This window comes from Pungitius pungitius, chromosome 18, assembly GCF_949316345.1.
Source record: "Pungitius pungitius chromosome 18, fPunPun2.1, whole genome shotgun sequence".
In the NCBI taxonomy this organism is placed as follows: domain Eukaryota; kingdom Metazoa; phylum Chordata; class Actinopteri; order Perciformes; family Gasterosteidae; genus Pungitius; species Pungitius pungitius.
Genome location: NC_084917.1, coordinates 11,405,528 through 11,425,093, shown reverse-complemented (window position 1 = coordinate 11,425,093; position 19,566 = coordinate 11,405,528). Strand labels below are relative to the sequence as shown.

At 45.7% G+C, this 19,566-nt stretch overlaps 1 protein-coding gene across 1 annotated transcript in view; it reads left to right on the top strand.

Annotated features, from left to right (window-relative positions):
• Positions 1-12,572: 12,572 nt before the first annotated feature.
• Positions 12,573-19,566, top strand: part of LOC119226789 (ephrin-A5b-like) — a 53,528-nt gene continuing 46,534 nt past the window's right edge. The window contains exon 1 of the mRNA XM_037485075.2: positions 12,573-13,429. Within this exon, the coding sequence (XP_037340972.1) occupies positions 13,305-13,429 (125 nt within the window). The 5' untranslated portion in view covers positions 12,573-13,304. The remainder of the gene's footprint in view (positions 13,430-19,566) is intronic.

Sequence of the window (19,566 nt, the reverse complement as noted above, 5' to 3'; positions counted from 1 at the left end):
GAAGTAGTTTTGTTTTTTGTTTCAATTCACAACGTCGGGTATTTAAAACTGCCAGTACCCTGGAAAGGTCATCCAAAGGAGTATTTGAAATGTGTTAAACAACTGATTCTGTTTGATTTAAACTGTCTCATTAATGTTGTCTTCCATTCGGTGACACAGTGCTACGCATGAAAGCCGGACCCATTTATATTGTGTGATTAAGGCGTTGATGAGAGGTCGCTGATTGGGGAGCCAAAAAATCACTTTGTAAACCCAGTGTTTCCAGTCCCGCTCCCTTCTCTCATGATCTCACGTTGGAACACATGTGGACAATGCGGCTGACGGGAAGCATTCAGTCGGGAGGTGATGTCACGCTGGATGCCCCGTATCTGACAGGTTGGGTATGCGTGTGTGATCTTGTGATCCGGAGCAGAAATCCCCTGCTGCTGCCGTGTGTGTGTGTTTGTGCGTGTCACCGGACCTTGTCATTCCATTACAGGTCACACTAATCTAATCATCCAGCTGCCATCCCAGTGGGCAGGCGTTTTATGGACGCTGCAGAGCACAAACCTCCGGCCTGTCACCACGTTACCTCTCGCTCTACGACAAACTGCGTCTGGGCCGACTCCGATAGCCTGCAGCGGTTTTCCCAGACTGATTACTGTGTGTGAGTGAGCGGCCTTTGTAGACACCTTACCCAGCTCCGCTTAGGCACGCACGTGTAAACACAGAGGGTCACGTGTGCGCGGGGTGTGAAGGAGGACAGAGGCGTCTCACGGATAAAGCTTTTATCGGAGCGGCTTACGGGACTGGACGGGCGACTCGGGCGCTCCACCCTGAAACCGTATTGACAGGAAATACGACTCCGCCAGATGAACTCCGAGGCGTTGCGTCTGGTTTATCGTTTTCGAGGCCCACTTGGCAGCCGGTACAGATTTTCTCAAGCTCAATCAGCCGAGCGGCTAGAGGTCGATACTTTTCATTTTTAACACAGAGGCGATATCGACCGTCTAAAGCGACCTCTTCAGTGGGCACTGAGACGCTTTCTGCACCGCGATGAGGGGCATATTATTTTAATCATCATAATCTTTCATACGCTCCCGTCTCATCTGTGGTCTTTGCACAGGAAGACGGGTGAGGAGAGGGTGGCAGAGTCACAGATGCACGTTGGTTCATCTCTGATCTTTTCTTTTGGCTCTTTGTTGAATTTAAGCCTGAGCTAAAAGGATGACATGCTATGCCAGGTTGTAAAAAAAAAAAAGTATCCTGGCATTCAATCATGACCACAAAGCTTCACACAACACACTCATTTAGGTCACTGATGAGTAATAAATAATACACAACAAGGTGTCATGACTGTGTAAAAGAAGGGCGGTGCCGTGTCTGTGTTGTTTTTTTCAAAAGGAAACACCCACTAAGTAATTAGGAAAGTCACGGGATCACAAAAGAATGAGGCTGTTGTCAAAGTGAATGTTATCACTAGCTGAGTCAAGGGAAGGTTAGTTTTTTTTCCAGAATGGAGTTTGGTGGCCTTGATGAGAGCAGTAAAACGTCTTCAGTTCTTTGTTTGAAAAGGACTGTCTGAAGGCAAGGTACAGCAGCAAAACCAAGTTTAGAAACCCCCAAAAAATGTTTAACTCTATGCTCCACCCAGAATATTTTCGCTGCTTTTAACGTGAAAGCCCAGGAGTATGCCTGCTGTCTACAAAGCTACCAGACTCTTTCCACTAAAACAGTCATTTTACCTTAGAGGTACACGGAGCTGCTGAGCGATCCATCGATTGGTTTGTTTGGGTTATTGTGGGTAATGATATACACTGAGTATTGGTAACAAAATTACACGTCAGTATGCATGAATCTAGTCATGTGAGAAACATTTTTTGAAAGGACATGGACAAAATAGCATTATGTTGCTAAAAAGTTGCGAAACATGATGTTGACCTTTCGGAAAATCTTTGGAAATTTACAGAATGATGCGAGAACTTAAAAAGTAACGAATGTCCCGACAGAAAATCCAACCCCCGCTGCTGTGCCATTTAGCAAGGCATCGAATCCCCTCTGGGAGGGGAGCTGCCACTACAAAACGCTGGTGTGTCCTGGTCCATGAGGAGGAAAAGAGAAGAACGCCATCCATGTCTTCAATGGAAAGATGTGCAAATACAAAGAAAAACAGCCTCGTTATCATAAGAAAAACATCAATGTATGTATTCATGACCACATGCACGACCGTGCTCACTCACGCCGTAATGTTGGAGAATAGATCAAGTGATCTTGTACCCTGATGGAGATCAGAGCAGCCGTGTTCCATCACCGAGAAAGAAACACACTGGGTATTGTAATTTTATTCATTGGCCAAATTGGCAGATGAAATACAAACCATATTCATAAAGTGGCAATAAGAAGCAGAGGCAATACAAAGCTAATGGCTGTGCTGTGGGTTTATTGTTTCACTGCAGTAATAGACTCTCAAGGACAAACTATTGTTCAGAACTGGCTGTTATGTTTGCAGAAAATCACATAATTATTCTGAGGGATGAAATGATGTGAACTCCAGTTTGGATAGTTTTGCATTTAAAGTTTTTACGGTCTTACAAGTACGGGATAAGCCCATCTCAAAGCCTTTCTGTGTTTTGATCTGGTGATGGTAATCTCACAAGGTGGCAGCTCCAAAACATGAAGGTTTCTTTGCATAGTTACAGTGTGAGAAACACGCAATACTAAGACATGGTAGAAAATGAATCTTCCACATCAAACATGGTCTAAATCCACCTCTTGATATGTGACGATTCTCTGCTTTTTCCCTTTTTTTTATAAAATTGTTGGGACAAAACCATTTGAGGATACTCTTTTGGGTCTCTTTATTTGATTTGTTTTTTAGTTTTGTGTTTTTTTAATATATGTAAAGAAACATTTGATGTTGAAAGGACAATAATTTGCCTAAAATGCCAGACAGCTGAACAGGTTTCAAATTAAATGAGATAAAAAAAAGTCATAAGAAATGTCAATTTGAAATACAATAGAAACTTAAATGTCTGATTATATAAGAGTTTTGGTTTTTTCATTATTTTCTTTTTATTGTTGTTTTACTCTTATAATTCCACCAATTTATTCTCATTTAACACTGTGGGGTTTCTTACATAGTTGGCAAGTTATGGTAATAATGACTACTCTGTGATCAGGTTGACAATGCTGCACTTCAGCTGCTCTCTTTGAAATTCAAACCCGAATACTCAGTGAGCCTCTTTATTGTGAAAATGAGTATGGGTTGAGAAAAGAGGTGAGTCCTCTCACATCATCAAATGACAAAGAAGGTACCCCATCTGCATGTAGTTGTGGCTCGTGGGAATCGCACCAGATGAAAACAATGACCAATTTGGTCCTTTGTTTCCACCAAAAGGTGACAGGATGGACTAATTGCACGGACGTCGTTGCCCTCCATCACCAATCAGTGGCTCGAGCCCCGACCTCGTCCTCATCGCTCCATAAGACCCAGCTTTCACCCCCCCGAAAGGCACCGAGATGTTTCAGCACTACCAAGCTTCCTCTGGTAGATGAGATGGATTTAACCGTGTTCCGTGTGACCCAGCGAACCTCGGGCCCATTATGGAACTACTTTGTTTTCTCCTGACAACGGTTACAGTAACCAGGCCCCTCAGCGCTGTGCGCCGCTGATTACCTCCAGCTACCAGCTCCCATTCAGCGCTGAGTTATGTCAGCCGCGTCTATTGGGCCACACCAGCCGAGGGCCTGGAGAGGAATTTGCTCCCTTTGCACATTCCTTCTGTCAGGTAAATGTCAACTTGTCGATTTTTGCCTTTTCAGATGGACGATTTGCTTTGTGGTAAAAAAAAAAAAAAAAATGTGGTAAAGGCTTCTTCCACTTTTCATTTGAAATCGTTCTGTTGACACATGTCAGATAGAATAGGAGCGGTTTGAGAGGCCCTTTCTGGCCCCCTGCTTCCACCGCAGCCGGAACCGACTTACCCTCAAAACCTTGCCGACCATTCAGCAGAGAGGGCTTTTGGAATTCTGAGGGAGATTAACTGAACAAACACATCACCTCTAGCGCCTCTATCTGTCTTCAAGGAGGCTGGTGAGGACTGAGCCTCTGTGCGAGGGGAAATAAAAGCAATGAATGAGATCAAGGTGTCTGTTTTGGGACAGCAGGGACTACTGAGGGCATCATGTGACATAGAAATCACACATTTCAGCAATCTGCGTGTCGCTCACTATTGAAGTGTCCTTGAGCAATGAAGCTGCAAAAATCTGATTTGCTGTCGTGAGCCTCCACCTCTTTGTTATGTTCTGACCTTTTACTGAATAATTCATAGAGGGTTTTTTTTTGCTTTGCAAAGGGCTATGAAACCAAAATCTCACGTTGTCACCCGTTTACAGTGGTTTGACATCAGTGCTGTCGGGTGCAGATTTTATTCATTTTTCAGGAGAGTCCGTGCTTGCTTTTTCTCCTTTTCCAGAGTTTACACTACGCTAAGCTCAATGGCTGCTAAGTGAAGTTTCATATTAGACGGACTAAAGTACGTTATTTAACTGAAACCACTTCCTGGGCTTCCTCACCTACTTTTGTCCCTCTTTCATTATTTTCACAATCACACCTACTTGTATCACGGTTTTTCAAAGGCGGTTGATTTATTTATGGGGGGTTTTGTCCACTGTAGAGGGAAAATCTTTGTGTTTCAGTTGCTTTAGTGATTTTCTCCTTTTATTATCTTTTCTATGCCTCAATCAGATGGAGGTGTTTTATTTTGTTTGGGAAAGCTCTGCCACATTGATCCGTCTTGATTGGTACTTCATAGATCCACAGCAAGCTGATTGGTACTTCATAGATCCACAGTAAGCTGCTATCTTCGCATACAGAGCAAATGGGTTCATGCAAAATTAGTTTGGATATTTTCATATGGTTGAAGTTTGACAATTCCATGTATACTGAATGATTTCATTTTTGCTTTACTGCCAGCTCCTCTTTTTGCCTTTAGAGAAACTGTACTCCGCCTACAAGAACACAAATGATACGTGGATTTAATTTCAGCAACTGTTGTTTTACAATTACAAAATTCTGTTTTGTTTCAGGTCTCTTTATTGTATTTTTTATTTTATATCATGCTTTCAGGGGTTAAGGATGTTGACGGAGATTATTTTACACCCTGCTAAATGGAGTCAATGACCAACATGTAGATGTTTTGCTGAGTCCTGGCACAGACGCTTGTGATCCATCATTACTGCAGACACACACTACTCTGCAGGCCTCCTGCTAGTTAGGAGGAGCACAGAGTTGTAAATTAGCTGCAGTGTATTAACATCTACAAGTCAGGCATGCAGGCCCGACACCAGGCAGGGATACTTCAGATTGAGATCATGCCATTGCATCAAAAGAACACAATTCTATGTTTAATCCAGGAGATAATATTAAGGATGTGATGACAATAAAATGTGCCAGTTTTGGGTGTACGACTTCTATTGATACAGATCTTCATATTTGTGACAGAGCGACACTTGAGGTCACATCTCAGCAAACTAGCCGTCAGGCCCACATGGACTTCTGCTCAGAAAAGAAAATATCGGTAAATATTTCAAATTGCTTTTTGTAGTGACCTTTGTCTGTGTGGCCCACATTATGAACGAGGAAGTGTCCTGCTCAAACTGTTGCCAAAATAAAAGTCAACTCTTGTCTAAAATGCCGCACACAAACTTAACTTTATTTAAACTGAGTGGACCAAATGATGAAAGCAGTGATAGTAGATTTTCCTGGGAGTTGTTGACATGATCAAAGCTAATTTATTTATCTTAATTAAATGAATTTTTAACAAAACATAAATCATTTATAATAATAATAATAATAACCAGATTCCTGATTTACTTCAAGTATCTGTGCGACATAACATTGATTCACAATACTGTTGGTTTAACAAGAAATGCAATTTTATTATTTCAGCTCAGAGTTCTAGGAAATTGTTCTGGGAATTTTTCTGATACAACTACTACCCATTAGCCAAAATGATAGTGAAAATAATCACTACTTTCAGTCGCGTTGGGAAAACGACTCTGTTCCCAAATTGTAGCTGTGGTTGTGTTTTAATATAAAGCCACTTACATAAAAAGTATCACATACCTACATCAACACTCCAGACCTCAACAGTTTATTTGTTTTACTTAGTGTCTCTGCATGCTCTACCTTCTAACATATCGCTAAGTGTTAGTATTAGAGGTTTCCATTAGGATTTTTGGGGCCTCTTCCTCAGGAAGACCGGAGCAAAAGTAAATCTTTATCAAAAGGCCAACAGCTTTATTAAAAAGGATCTGTTCAGATTTCACACTGATTTTCCCAGAGGGCAGAGATCAGATATCAGCTGGAAGCAGAGTCAGACCTGGTCCCCCCTCCACCCCTCCCCTCTCACTTCAGGTCATTACCATCACCATCCCCCCGCCTCATTTATCCCGCAGAGACACGTGACCTGATGAGTCTACGGATCAATTTCACCGTTTTGCTTCGGCAAGTTGATCAACAAGCGACCCGGTTTGATTTTGAGTGTGCACTTGAGCTTGAAATGTCAGAGATCAGAGGCTAACGAATGAAAGGCTAAGCTCATCGCCGGAACTTTTCATTGGAATAACCAAAAATGTGTAACTGCTCAGTTGTGATTTCATCATGTTAATAGAGATTTACCAAGAGAGCAACTTCATAGGTTTTTTCCAAGCATGGCCACTGGCTACATGGCTGCCATGCTCAATATATGCAAATATCTTAAGCAATTACCCCCACTTTCTTTATTACTCTTCCTAAATCTAATCTTGACTCCTACGGTTTTAGAAATAAACTCATTTCAGGCAGACAAAATTGTGTTATGAGAATGGGAGAGAGTGGATTTATTGAAAGGGCACTAAGGGGGCCGATCAATGAGCGGTGGACATTCAGCTCCACGGCGTTTGACTCCCCCAGGCCGGTTTAGCTTCTATTTGAATAACACCCTCTGCTTTAGTCACCCACGGCAGCGACTGCTCCTGGTTCACGATTAATGCTGCAGAGGGAACCTCGCCCCTTCTTTTATTCACCCCAATGCATCACAATTAACACATCGGAGACAACTGAAAGGAGCACCTGGGTTATTTTATGTTCACTGATTGCAGGGACGCTGCTGAAATCTACGGGCTGACCACATGTGCTTACCAGAGGGGCGTGCTGTACTAAAGTGGGTCGAGCAGGCACTTGGAGACATGGTGACTGAGGTGCAGGGGCGCTCTTGGGCCGTGCAGACCCAACTTTTGGGAATGTTGGTTGACCAAAGGGGGCAGAACCAAACCTAAAGTATCCTATTTTGATGGGTTCAGGAACATCGTGGATGATTTACACACTGAAGTGGGCGATGCGCATAGCGGCCCTCGGCGGCGTTTGACAGACACCCAGCGGTTGACCAGAGGGCGCTCACTTTTGGTATGTCGTCACGACCACTGGTATAAAAGTACAGATCCGGTGGGTTTTTACCCCCACGCCCCCCCCCCCCGACCAACATAGCTGGCATTCCTGTGTCAGCAGCCGTCTGTTCAGATGACTTTAAGCAGGACATGCTCCACGGGTCACAGACATTACTTACCTACACGCAGGGAAACATCACAAGGAAAGCACCCATGGAGAGACGTTTTTCCTCCATAAAAACACACAAGGGGTGTGTGTGTGTGTCTTTGTGGGAGCTTACGCACACTCTTTTGCTTTTGTGTGCAAGTGTGAGTTTGTGTATTTGGACGTGCAGAGGTTATGTATACAAAAAGAGTTCAACCAGGTGCCACACACAGACCCTGAAGTGCAGATCGGACTGGAATAACTGAGACCTCCCACGTCTTTCTGGCTCTGTCAGCCTGTCATCGTGCATCTTCCTCACCATCGCTCCATCGCTCCTCTCTCAACCCCTGTTTCACCTTAATTTGTGTATTTTTCACAGAGGCCAAACCTTTTAATAGGATGCCGTTCCTCTCCGAGCCCCATCGTCTGTGCTGCAGGGCTGCACGGAAAAGGCCAGCTGGCAAGGTTCACACTGGTGTTTTAGACAGAGCGATGAAGAAGGGGAGACAAACCGCTCCCCCGGGGGAGAGAGATAAACATTTACTTTTCCACGAGGGGATGTCGATAGCATTATAAGCAGAAGGGAGAGAGAAAAGGGGTGAAAGTAAAAATAAGTTGAATGGAAAGGAATGGAACGATAGGACAATGTATTCTAACAACAATGGCTGACTTGTGTTCTTATTTTTCTAAAAACTAGCAGAGAAGGGCTTGCAGAATGTTAAGTGACCATAACCACTACCAGACATTCATCTGCGGGCAGAAGAAGCACAGCAAGATTGAATTTGTTTTAAATGGAAAGTTGAAAGGGCAGCCCAGTCTGCACTTCCCAAAAATGGTGTTTGCAATGTTTGCAGCGGATATGCACCGACAATTCTGTCCTGTGGAAACTTACCCCGAGCAGTCGTGACCTTGCTCTGGCCTCGACAAGGATAAGACCATAAATCATGCAGCATTAACCGGCTGTCACTAATGCTCCAATTATAGATCAATTATAATATAGTATAAATTACAACAAAATGTGTTAACGCATTGCATGTGAGCGCAGCAGAGAGGAAAGAGGTGATGATGCAAACCTACTCCTTGGTTTGCCCTGTGTTTGCACCTTGAGCACATTAAAGACAAGTGGTGAACGTATTCCAGACATTTGGGTTTCCTGGATGTTCGGAGGACCCCCAGAGACGTCCACGTTGTGGTTAGGTTTAGGGTAAAAAGTTCTTATTGCTAGTTTTCTGTTTGAAGGTTTTTGTTTTTCAGAAAACAAAAAGAGTTCAACCAGGTGCCACCACACAGACGCTGGAGTGCAGATAGATTTATCTTCGATCTCATCTTTAGGTCATTTAAGCATTTTAAAGCTGAAATTTCAAAAAGCTAACTGTGTTGTTTTCATCGTTTGAAACGTCCCCTTTGTTTCAATCTTTTTCCACTTCTGTATCTAATCGGCCCAATTTGATTAGGCAGACAATCTGGTACCGAACAATTTTACATTTTGAGATAAAAAAAAAGCAAGTCAAAGTAAAAAATAATCAGTTTCACCACACATACTGTATTGTAAATGTCATGAAAATCTATCATTTGTGGCATTTATCTCACATGAGCAGTTACATCAAGTCAAGACTTGTTGGAACTGCTCATGTGAGATTATATATATATATATATATATATATATTTGACCAAAACAAGGACCAGGGGATGAAAGCTGCAGAAATCCCAAACTAGAAATGCACCAACGGCCTCCACCAAAACAATGATGTGTGTAACGCTTGCTTGTCTCTGCACCGTAATTCCGATCCGCTCGGAAATGGAAAGGACTCTCTCCCTTGGCCCATGCTACACCCAATTGGGCGGGTGTGCTTTCTGTAATCCTGCCAACGAACAAACAAACAAACAAACCAAAGTGAAAACATGTCCTCTATTAACAGAGGATGCTGAGCAAATATCTCTAGCCATTTAAGGGAAGAAAACAAGATAACAATCCTGTTAAAACAAATCCTGGAAGAAAAAAAATACTGCAATTTAAAAGACTCAAATTAATCAACAAAAAAATATAAACAACTCAAGTGATCATAAAATAATTTAATGGTAGTAAAACAATAGACAGGAATATTAAAAACCGTCGCGACTACAGTGTGTTTGCCAGCTGCTAATGGAAGAGGACCGAGAGGCTGTAATGTCTGTGTCACAACTTTGATGGCGCTGCTTTATTACAGATTGCCTTGGTAAACAAAAGCATGGAGGAAAAAAAGAGAGAAATCGTAGCATGCGCCCAGCGCTCTGTGGCACACACGCCACACGGGGGATCTCATTCCGCCTCGCATGTGACGGTCCACTCATAAGGCCGTGAGGAACATTAGGATGCACCGCTGTGAGCGCAGCCCCACTGACCCGAATTCATAATGCCTTCATTGTCTTGGCGAACACAGCCGTGTATCAGGCGTAAATGAAGTAGGACAGGCACTTTAGCCGGGGAGATGAGGTGATTATAGCTCATGGATTAGTCTGCCTGGGCGAGGTGGATGATCAGCCTGACACACACACACACACAAGCTCACGTGCACATATGGGGGGAAAATAACCCTCAGACCTGAAGGTTTGTGTTTACACAATTTATGCATTTACAGCACACACACACACACAACGTCACCGCTGCACCCAAACAAACACAGTGTGAGGTGGGTTTACTGTAAACAAAGCCAACAGGGAGATGATGAGCCCAGTCTGGGCTCAGCTCGTGTCGTACAGCAGGTGCATGTTGCCGGGGTGTACATGCTTTTTTCTAAAGTTGTTTCTGTTGGATTATGTATAATTGTGTATTTCATAAAGCAAGATTAGCAGCAAAGCCATGGCTTATTTCTGTAATTCCTCCTTATTTTTAGGAAATTGCTTCATTAAAGGAGTCTGGCCTAAATTACATTGGGAAAAAAAACCCTCCAGAGTAGCCTTATTTTTCAGGCTGAGCTTCACTGGTTTAATGTGGTTCCTCTACACTGCAGACCGTACGTCACTTTGCATGTCTAGTCCAGTTTAGCATATTTTTGGCATGAACTGAACAAAGACCTAGTGGAAGGATGTCTACCAGGTCACATAATACAGAATATGCTCTCCCTCTTGTGGGATGTATCTTCGCTTCTCTGTGCTTTGTTGATCCAGGCTCTGGATCTTCTTTCAAGCGCCTTCGAAATTGAAAGTTGGTCCTTAAGTATCTGTTTTAAATAAACTAACACGAAATACAGTGAGGGGGTTGTTTTAAAAACCGCCCCATGGCTAAAGGCTCATAGTAAGTCACGTTTTGTGATTGAGGTCCTTTTTTCACACCAAAGCTGTTTCTTGGCACCTTGCGTCTAAAAGTTCAAAAAGTTGTTAATTACAGCTTAGTCGTAGTGTGAATGTACCCGTAAGTTAAGGGACATGGAAAAAATGCCACATTCATGTAAAAGGTCCTTATTTGACTATTAAAAGGTAATTGTTGGACGCAAACGCGCTAAAGTGACCTTACCCTGAGGCAGCGGTGTGGACCACTTAGCTGCTCCTCTGCACAGTCACAGCCAATAAAACATTTGATATGATACATTGTGGAGCATTAGGTGTGATTTAACCTTTGTATTTCAGTTCATTTTGCAGGTGATCACAACACAGATTGCATTCTGGTCAAATAAAAAAATCTTTTGATTTGAAAAAGTGTTTCAACCCATTCCTCTTTAGTGTTGCTTCCGTAGGAGCGATGTCATTTGGTGCAATGGGAGCAGAGGCTTAAAAATGAATGTCCCCACTGTGGCATCGGGGGCTTAACAAATGAGCAGCCCTGAACCAGGCGAGGAGGAGGAGTTCAGGTGGAATAAATCAGGCCGTCTGTGAGCACAAGCCAGCGACTGAGCAGCGCCGGTGGCGACTGTTCAGCGTCTCAGTAAAGTTTACAATCCTCCAGTTGAGCCCTCGGATGAGCTCCCTCCGTGGTTCTGTTGCTACGAGGAGGATTAGACCGACGTTTTGCCCGTATCTGCTCGGACTCACTAATGGACTTTCCCCGAACTCCACCTGTACTGTTTTGAAGAATGCTTCAAATGGTCTTCAGTGTGTGCACAGTGTTGAATTCTTTCTAAAGAGACAATTCCTGCTGTTTTTCCAATGGCCACCACTACGTGGCGCACTGAGTCAGGGACCCGAACTACCTCAGCTCAGTGTTTACATGGCCCAGGATCCAAAGGGGGGCAAAGTAGTCTGAAATGTCTGAGAGACAAACATGTGGCTGAGAAAAAACACATTTAAATCCATTATTTAGAGGCAAACTAGAGGAAATTAAAGCATTTTGGTTTTGAACTCATAGTAATGTTTGGCTTATGACCTAATTCAGTGCAGAAGGGAAAGTTTGTTTCCCCCAACAACGCAAGTGAAAAGTCCTGCCGGGCCGAGATACTTTCTGGTTTTGAGGCAATGCCTTCAAAGAACCGTCTGGAGATCAGTTGGGAACCATTTCTTCTGGCACGGAGCACTGCATTTACTGACAAAGCAATTGTTTTCCAGAAAATTCCTTCAAGCAAACGTCTTTTAATTGAATTGGAAAGAGCTGAACTTTTGGTTCTGGGACATTTAAATGAAATCAGATTTGAGGACAGACGTAGATTGAGACCAAGTGAAATGAAGTTCAAACCGGTAAATAGGAGCACGTTGTGCCGCAAGTCTGTGAAACGATCTGGGTTCAGTGTGGGGGGGGGGCACAGAAACACATGTAGAAGGGATGTCGACATAAACAAAACGACCGTCATTCAAAACCCGGGCCAATGAGAATGTGAGCCACTGGGAAACTGTACCCTGCAAGAAAACACCGCGGCAACAACCAGGGCTGCATTTCTTTTCATTTGGCATCATTTGCCCCCCAGAAGATTCAGCGCACCCGCAAAGGAGCAGCACCTTTTGCAGTGTACCCCGGCTGGCACAGTCACAGGGAGGAAGGTGGAGAGAGTAAGAGGAGGGGGAGGGGAGGGGGGGTCGAAGTGGGAGGAGGCGGAGGGAGAGGGGGGTGGGGGGGGTTGGTCCTGGAGAGCATGGCTGCAGGAGACCGAGCGCCGCAGTCTCGGCTTTGCTTCCTCCACATTGACATCGGCGCTTCTCGTGCGCTCCCGGTGATGTTGCGGAGCCGCTCGTCGGGGTGACGCTCAGCCCGGAGACTGTGCGCGTTTACGCAGCGAGGTTCTTCTTCTTCTTCTTCCTCCTCCTCTTCTTCTTTTCCTGCCCGTGTGCGTCTGTGGTTTTCGGCGGAGGGGCAGAAGCGCTCGCGCGGCTGCGGGTTCAGCTGGAGCCGAAGAAGCTGCTGGTTTGGAAGCCGCACCGAACGAGGAGAGAGACGGATCCGCGCGGACTGCATTTCTGTTTATCTGTTGTGTTACATTCATTCGCTTGTTTTTTTTTTAATATCCCCCCCCCACACACACACTGCGCACCTCCTCTCCGGGAAATCAGAGGCGAGTTGCAGAAACAGTTTTGCAGCGCGCAGCGGAGTTGCGGAAGATTGTTGGGACAGAAATACTGTGGCTTTTTGAAGTCGTTTTCGAGTGAAGGGTTTGGTGCAAAGTCATCGATCTGACTGGCGTCAAGCGTTTTTGTTGTTGTTGTTAAAGCAGAGAAAGACATTTCGTTTGGTTCCGAACACCGAGCAGGAAGCGGCACCTGTAAAGCGGACTCTCCGCGCAACATTTCCCCGTCACATCGGCACCGGGACCGGAATCAATTTTGGCACCGTCGGAGACGCGGAGCCACGATGCCGCAAGTGGAAATGATCCTGTTCCTGGTCCTCGTCGTAGTGGTGTGTGTTTACTGCCAGGACCCGGCTTCCAAGGTGGTGTCCGACCGCTACGCCGTCTACTGGAACCGGACCAACCCCAAGTAAGTAGAACCCTTCTTACCTTTACTGACCCTTACGCACCGGCGCGCGGAGGTGGCCAACTTGCCCCTCAAACGCGTGCCCCGTTGAGGCTGCGCTCCGGCCGGTTTTACGGTAGTTTGATCAATGAGTGACGCTCGGGTGTGCGCGCTCCGCATCACCAACAGCTTCACTAAACGTCATTCTACATATTAACAGGTTAAATATCCAACCTCGAAATGACATGTATTTGTAACAACGTGTGTTCATGATACAGCAACTGCGTTGCATCACCACCGTCCCGGGGTCTTCACACGCACGCGCTGCCTCCACCGATCGTTACTCTGGCGATTCCGCATCTCAATTCAAATCGTGAATCGGCATGAGACGCGTTCTTCTCGGAGGGACACGAGCCTTTCTGCGCGGGCTGCCCGCTGCTTCACGCGCGAATGTCCAGTGGTTCGCTCCACGTTCCCACGTTCGGGTCAAAAATGAAACGCACGAGGAGATCCGCCGCTGCGTTCAAATCGCTCTCCAGTCTCTTCCAGTCTGCTGCAATGGGTCATACGTGATAGCATTGTGTTTGTGTTGAATAGAGGTACATCCTGTCAGACTAGGGGGGGGGGGGGGGGGTTCTTAATAATAAGTAATAAAAGTAATAAACTATCAAGTTAGTTTATTACTATCACAGTGAAGCGCTGCTGTGTTCATTAAAAGGCTCAATAAGTGGATTTGGGGATTTTGGGTGACTCAAAAACGAGCAGTTTGTCCCGTGATGGTTTTTATAAAGCAGGGCCCCCAAACCCGCCCCCCAAAAGTTTATCCATATGACTCCAGCTGAATACCTCAGTGACATTTCTCTCCGGAGTCTGCCAGGACACCTCCCCGGGTGACTCAGTGGCTCACTGTTGGCACTCGAGCGCATGGTGATATAATGAGTGTGTGTCACTTTGTTTCAGTTGGAATACTTTCGCTGCTGGCTGCAGTTTCGGCATGAGTCAAAAAAACGAAACAACAACAAAAAAAAAAATCCCCTGCAAATGTACGTGGACGTTTGCTGGAGGACGAGGAAGTGTCTCGTTGAGCTGACGGCACGTTAATGATGCAAATCCAAAACATTTCCCGCTTCCCAAGTCTGGTTTCTTGGTTGCCGGGCTCCCACTTCCACTGTCCCCCCGCCTCTATCTCTCCCTCCCCCCCGCCGGCCCACGCTGGGGTAGACAAAGAGGGGGGTACACAGGGGCATTTCAGCAGCGGCCAAGGCACAGCGTGGCGCGCGGCCTTGTGAGAGATCCGCACATGCTGAGGTCACACACTTGGTAGTAACCAGGCAAGTTGTGGGTTAAGCAGCACAGAGGGGACTGTTGTCAGGGTCAAAACCGGGGCAGTACCGCCGGCCATGGGGCCCGGGGATGGGCCCGGCGCTGGGCGCCCCGCCTGGGCTTTGTCTCTGCAGAATGGGGGCTAAATAAATGAGTAACTCTAAATGACTGTCTCCTTTTCTCATTCATGAATTTAATCTAAACCTGACCCCGGCTGCATAATGGGAGGGAAGGGCCCGCGGTTAAAGCCTTGGGGCCCCCGTAACCTGCAGCAGAACCCAGCAGTGTTCCGTACGAGCTCGCCAACCCCCGGATCCCTGCTGCTTAATGTAACCACACTCGGTATTGGAGCCCCGGGAACAGTCCCAGCTTCCAGATGAGCTTTCTTACCCCCCTCTTCTGACATCTCTGCTGCATATTTGACCAAAGTGGGGAGAAATGGCATCCGGAGCAGCAGTCCATACTCAGCCATTCATGAAATCCGCTACAGGAGCTCTGGAATTGAAATGGGAAGTGAGTCGTGAAAAATGGAAATGCGATGACATTTCATCTTTTTCTATTGTTTGAATGCGGTTAAAAAGAAAGCTTTTTTTGGTGTGATTTTAGATAGACCATGTTTGCTCTGCTTTCATCTCGGGGGGGAGGGGGGGGTGCGCATCTTCTTCTGCTGATGTTTGTTGCTGATTAGGCTCAGATGAGCAGGACTCTAAGAGGAAGAGGAGTAAGAGGAGGGGGAGGGCGGGGGGGATTCACAGCCGGTTCAGCTTCACCCCAGCATTTGGAAAAGCTTCCACTCACAGCGAGTAGCAACTATAAGGAAAGTAAATGAAACTTGGGGTCTCTGGGAGCTTGGTTGGATAGAAAGCACGCAGTCACGATTGATTAATTGAACAAAATAGGCTTCAGATAACTGTCCCATTTCGGGAATTTATCCGTAATTCACTCGGCGTTAAAGCTTTTTGCATCGTTGGCTCTATTCTGAGTCCGCCCTTTAGTCAAAGTGTGCACACAGGTGTGGAAAGTCTGGGCATTTTCCTAATTTGGACATATTCCTGAGGAAGATGTTTAAAGGGTATACTTGGCTGAACACCGTTGAGACCAAGAAGGATTTCAGATAATGCGTGGTGGCCCGAGCAGTATCTACCGAGTTTATTGGCTGAAAGCACAGGGCTCAGCTTACATGCACGACATTTATTCATGTTTATAGATCTGCAAATACAAGACATAACAACTTATCGACATTTCAAACTGCTGACGTCTTTACTATGCTTTAAGACATCATTCATTACATATTAGCGACATGTTATTTCAACAAGACCGACATCTACCAACAAAAACAAATATGGTTGTGTAAGAGAAATGAGTCACACAGGTTCCTTCTCCTTTGTCCGTTTTGCCGTCTGCGGCGGCATGAAGTGTATGAGCGGGCTATTTACTGCTACTCTGACAAGGAGCTTTTAGTGAACTCCCTGCTCGCGGGCTATTTAGCGGCTTCATTAAAACCCACCCGGCCTCCATATGGTCCGCGCGCAGCCGCTGCCGAGGCCCGAGGTGTTTATTTGCTGCTGAGAGGTGGGATCAACGGAGAATCAGAGCCGGGGTTCCGTCCCTAATCTCTCAAACTGTTTGTGTCTCGGACGCCATGGAAACTGATACCCCTCGTCATCAAAGAACCTCATTGGGACGGACTAAGGACCTGACAGCTGGAGAGAGAGGGATTCCAGCATTCACAGAGAGCACTGTCACCCCAGGGGTTTCCTTTTAATCCTCGATAATGCCCTTCAAAGCTTCCCCCGGCAGATGCAACATATTTCTCCATTATCAAAGAATTGGTTTCTGAGGCCGCTTTGTACATGTGATAGAAGTGGGGTTATAGACTTTAAAGGCCTTTTGCTAACCGTCTTTCCGCTTTGTGTCTGGACGTAGTTGATTGCTTTTGGCTGAAACTCAGAAAATGGGAGCGAGGTCCTCGAGTTGACTGACTCTCGCCGACTTTTCCTGCCACAGCAGAGTGACCCCCCCCCTCCTGCTCTCTTTTTAATCTCCATTTAAAGGAACACTACTTCCTCTATGCCTCGGTGGCGAGGTCGATGTTGTGATAGTTTCCCAGTGGTGTTATGAGTTGCCCCGTTGGCATTGTTCCCACTGTTTACCCTCGCATTCCCCTCTCGGTCTCGTCCCGGGCCCCCCTGCCGCCCGGTTCCGCTTGGATTAAAAAAGGCAAAACCAGGTCCAAATATTGACTGGGTCTCAGGACCGTGGCGCTCTCCCACCGTTGGCACCGAGCGCCTGAAAGGCCACCATTGTTCCGCCCCTACTCAGTGGCCCGTAGCTGGCTTTTAGCTGTGCAGGGAGACACACTGGGAGAAGGAGGGGACGGTTGAGGTGGCTGTGGAGAGTGTGCATATGTTAAGGGGGCAGGGGGATTAGAACCGGGGGGGGGGGGGGGGGGGTACAATGCGTTCGCTGGGGGTGAGAGAGAAACATTCTCATGAGAGGCCATAGGCTATACGGCAGGGGGACCGTGTCCAGGCCGCGGAGTCCCGGGGTGGGGTCAGAACGTACCCACCCTGAGGAAGTGTCAATCTTAAAAAGGCATCAAAGGGAGCGGACCGAATGTAATTTCCTTCAGAGAGTATCAATAAAGGGAGGATGAGAGGCTTCTTATCTGAGGTTTACCTTCCATTTTATTACAAAGTGCAGGAGCATTAAGCCTCCTTGCAGCACTTCAGTCTCTCACTGCCTGAAATGAAAGAGCGCCGAATCACAGATAGGAAATCTCATTCCTGTCATGTCCGCTTGCGTCCGCTCGCTGGACTTTAATCACTCGTACCTTACAGAATGCACTTAATAAGACTCAGTGGTCTGCAGAGAGGGGGGGGGGGGGGTCAGAGGACCTGTGGTGACGCCCGTCATTCCCCGTGCTCCCTACGACCCCGCCTGCAGAGAGGAGCAGCGCCAGCCCTCCTTTTTACGCTCCCACTGACAAGGCCAGGGCCCTCGGGCTGCCGGGCCGTGATTGACAGGAAGTAGTGACGGGAAGTTACTAATAAGTGTGGCCACTTTATTGGTATAGGACAATGATGACCTCAGGCTCTTTTTTTATTGGGCATACAATGAATGCAGTGCAAGTTATTTATGTTATATAAGTGCATTTTATTTTAAATGACAAGAATTTCCATTGTGACTGTATTGTTTTCCCTTTTAGGAGCAACAGATCTGCCAGAGCAGCATGATTACTTTAATAAAATTTCAATCGGGAAAAAAAACCATTTAACTGTTTGCCTGTTGAAGGAAGACATTCATTTTAATCAAAGAAATGAAATCAAATTATTTTTAAAATTTGTTAAAATTGAGTTGTTATGGATTTCTTAAAATTCCACTCATATTGGAACTAAATCTGTCAATGTGATTTGTATAAAAATCACTTGTTTCAATACTTCAACACTCACTCTGGGTGTGAGTATCCTTAGTCTAGAAAATTATAAGAAAACGCCATCAGTTTTCAGCACAAATCATCAAATCATTTTCAGCATCATGATATTAAAAAAACTGAAGAAAATTGTCAGCATTTTGATTTTTTCAAACCCCTTTCAAGAAGTATCATCTTTAAAAAAGAGGAAATGTCCCTTAATATATGTTGCAGGTGGGAACAGGTCAAAATCTTTTTTTACGTGTAACTTTTATGACAAAAAGTTTCTTGAGGGGGCTCATTGTGTCCACATCACCTCCTGTCTGAGTTTGGCACCCTGTTTTTGATATGCGCGACAGTCAATGGATTAGCAGGGGGGGGGGGAACTCCTCGGGGCTTCTAATCTCACAGTCTCACTCGGCTGCACAGAGGTTCACTTTTCTGCCGTTTTAATCTTGGCGGGGCTTTCTTTTCTGTGTGTGCTGTTCAAATGTGAGTGGTGAAATGGCATCCCCTGTGTCTTTGTAGGCACCGGTGAGGGTATTAGCAAAGAGGCTCTACGGGGCTTAAGAGGTCAGCCCTCCCTTTGTGCGGAGACACAAAACACTTCCTGTGGGACCCTTCACCCCTCTCTGTTCTCCCCTCAGAAAGCCAGGCCCTGCCTGACCATTCACATTAATCAGCCTTAGCTCCTAATGACTGCAGTAAAGCTTCTAAAAACTGCCTCTAGAAAGGTCCTAAAGAGCCACTAAGCTGCTAACAGACAGGGCAAGGCTGCTGCGGTTTGTCGGGCATCACGCGGCATCAAAGACGGCAGCTTCGCCCTGCTGGAGTCCCTTTATACTGCAAAATATACAATTTTAACAATGAAACCGTTTTTTTTCTTGTGTCAGAAACACTGGTTGCACATCTATAACTGTGATAAAAGAGGTCATACTGAATAAAGTGATTTGTTAAGTCAGTATTGAAGGGAGTGTATACGCAAAAATGTGCTTTACAAGTAAAAAGAAACCAAAATTCCCTGACGTGTGTGTGTGTGTGTGTGTGTAGGTGTGCCAGCTGTGGACTGCTGGTAGCTCAGGCTTTATCCGCTTATTACACTCAATCAGGACTGCAGCACAGGAACCAAACAGATACAACGTGACTTAAAGGACAAAAAGTCACCATACTTTGAAGTAGGGGACATTAGATTGGATTATTGAGCAGTGAATGACTCTCTTTTAGCGATTTTTCGACTTCAGGCCGCCGTGCATCTGGCGTTTTGGCTTGTCAGCTGTGATGTCTCCTCTGCGTTAAAGACAAATGGAGGTGATGAGAGAATTTTGAACGTCGTTCAATTGAAATCAAATGCGATAACGGATGAAATATCAATTGGCTCAAGCCGGAAGATTTTCCTCCAAGTCGATGCCTTGGGTGACTTCTTCCT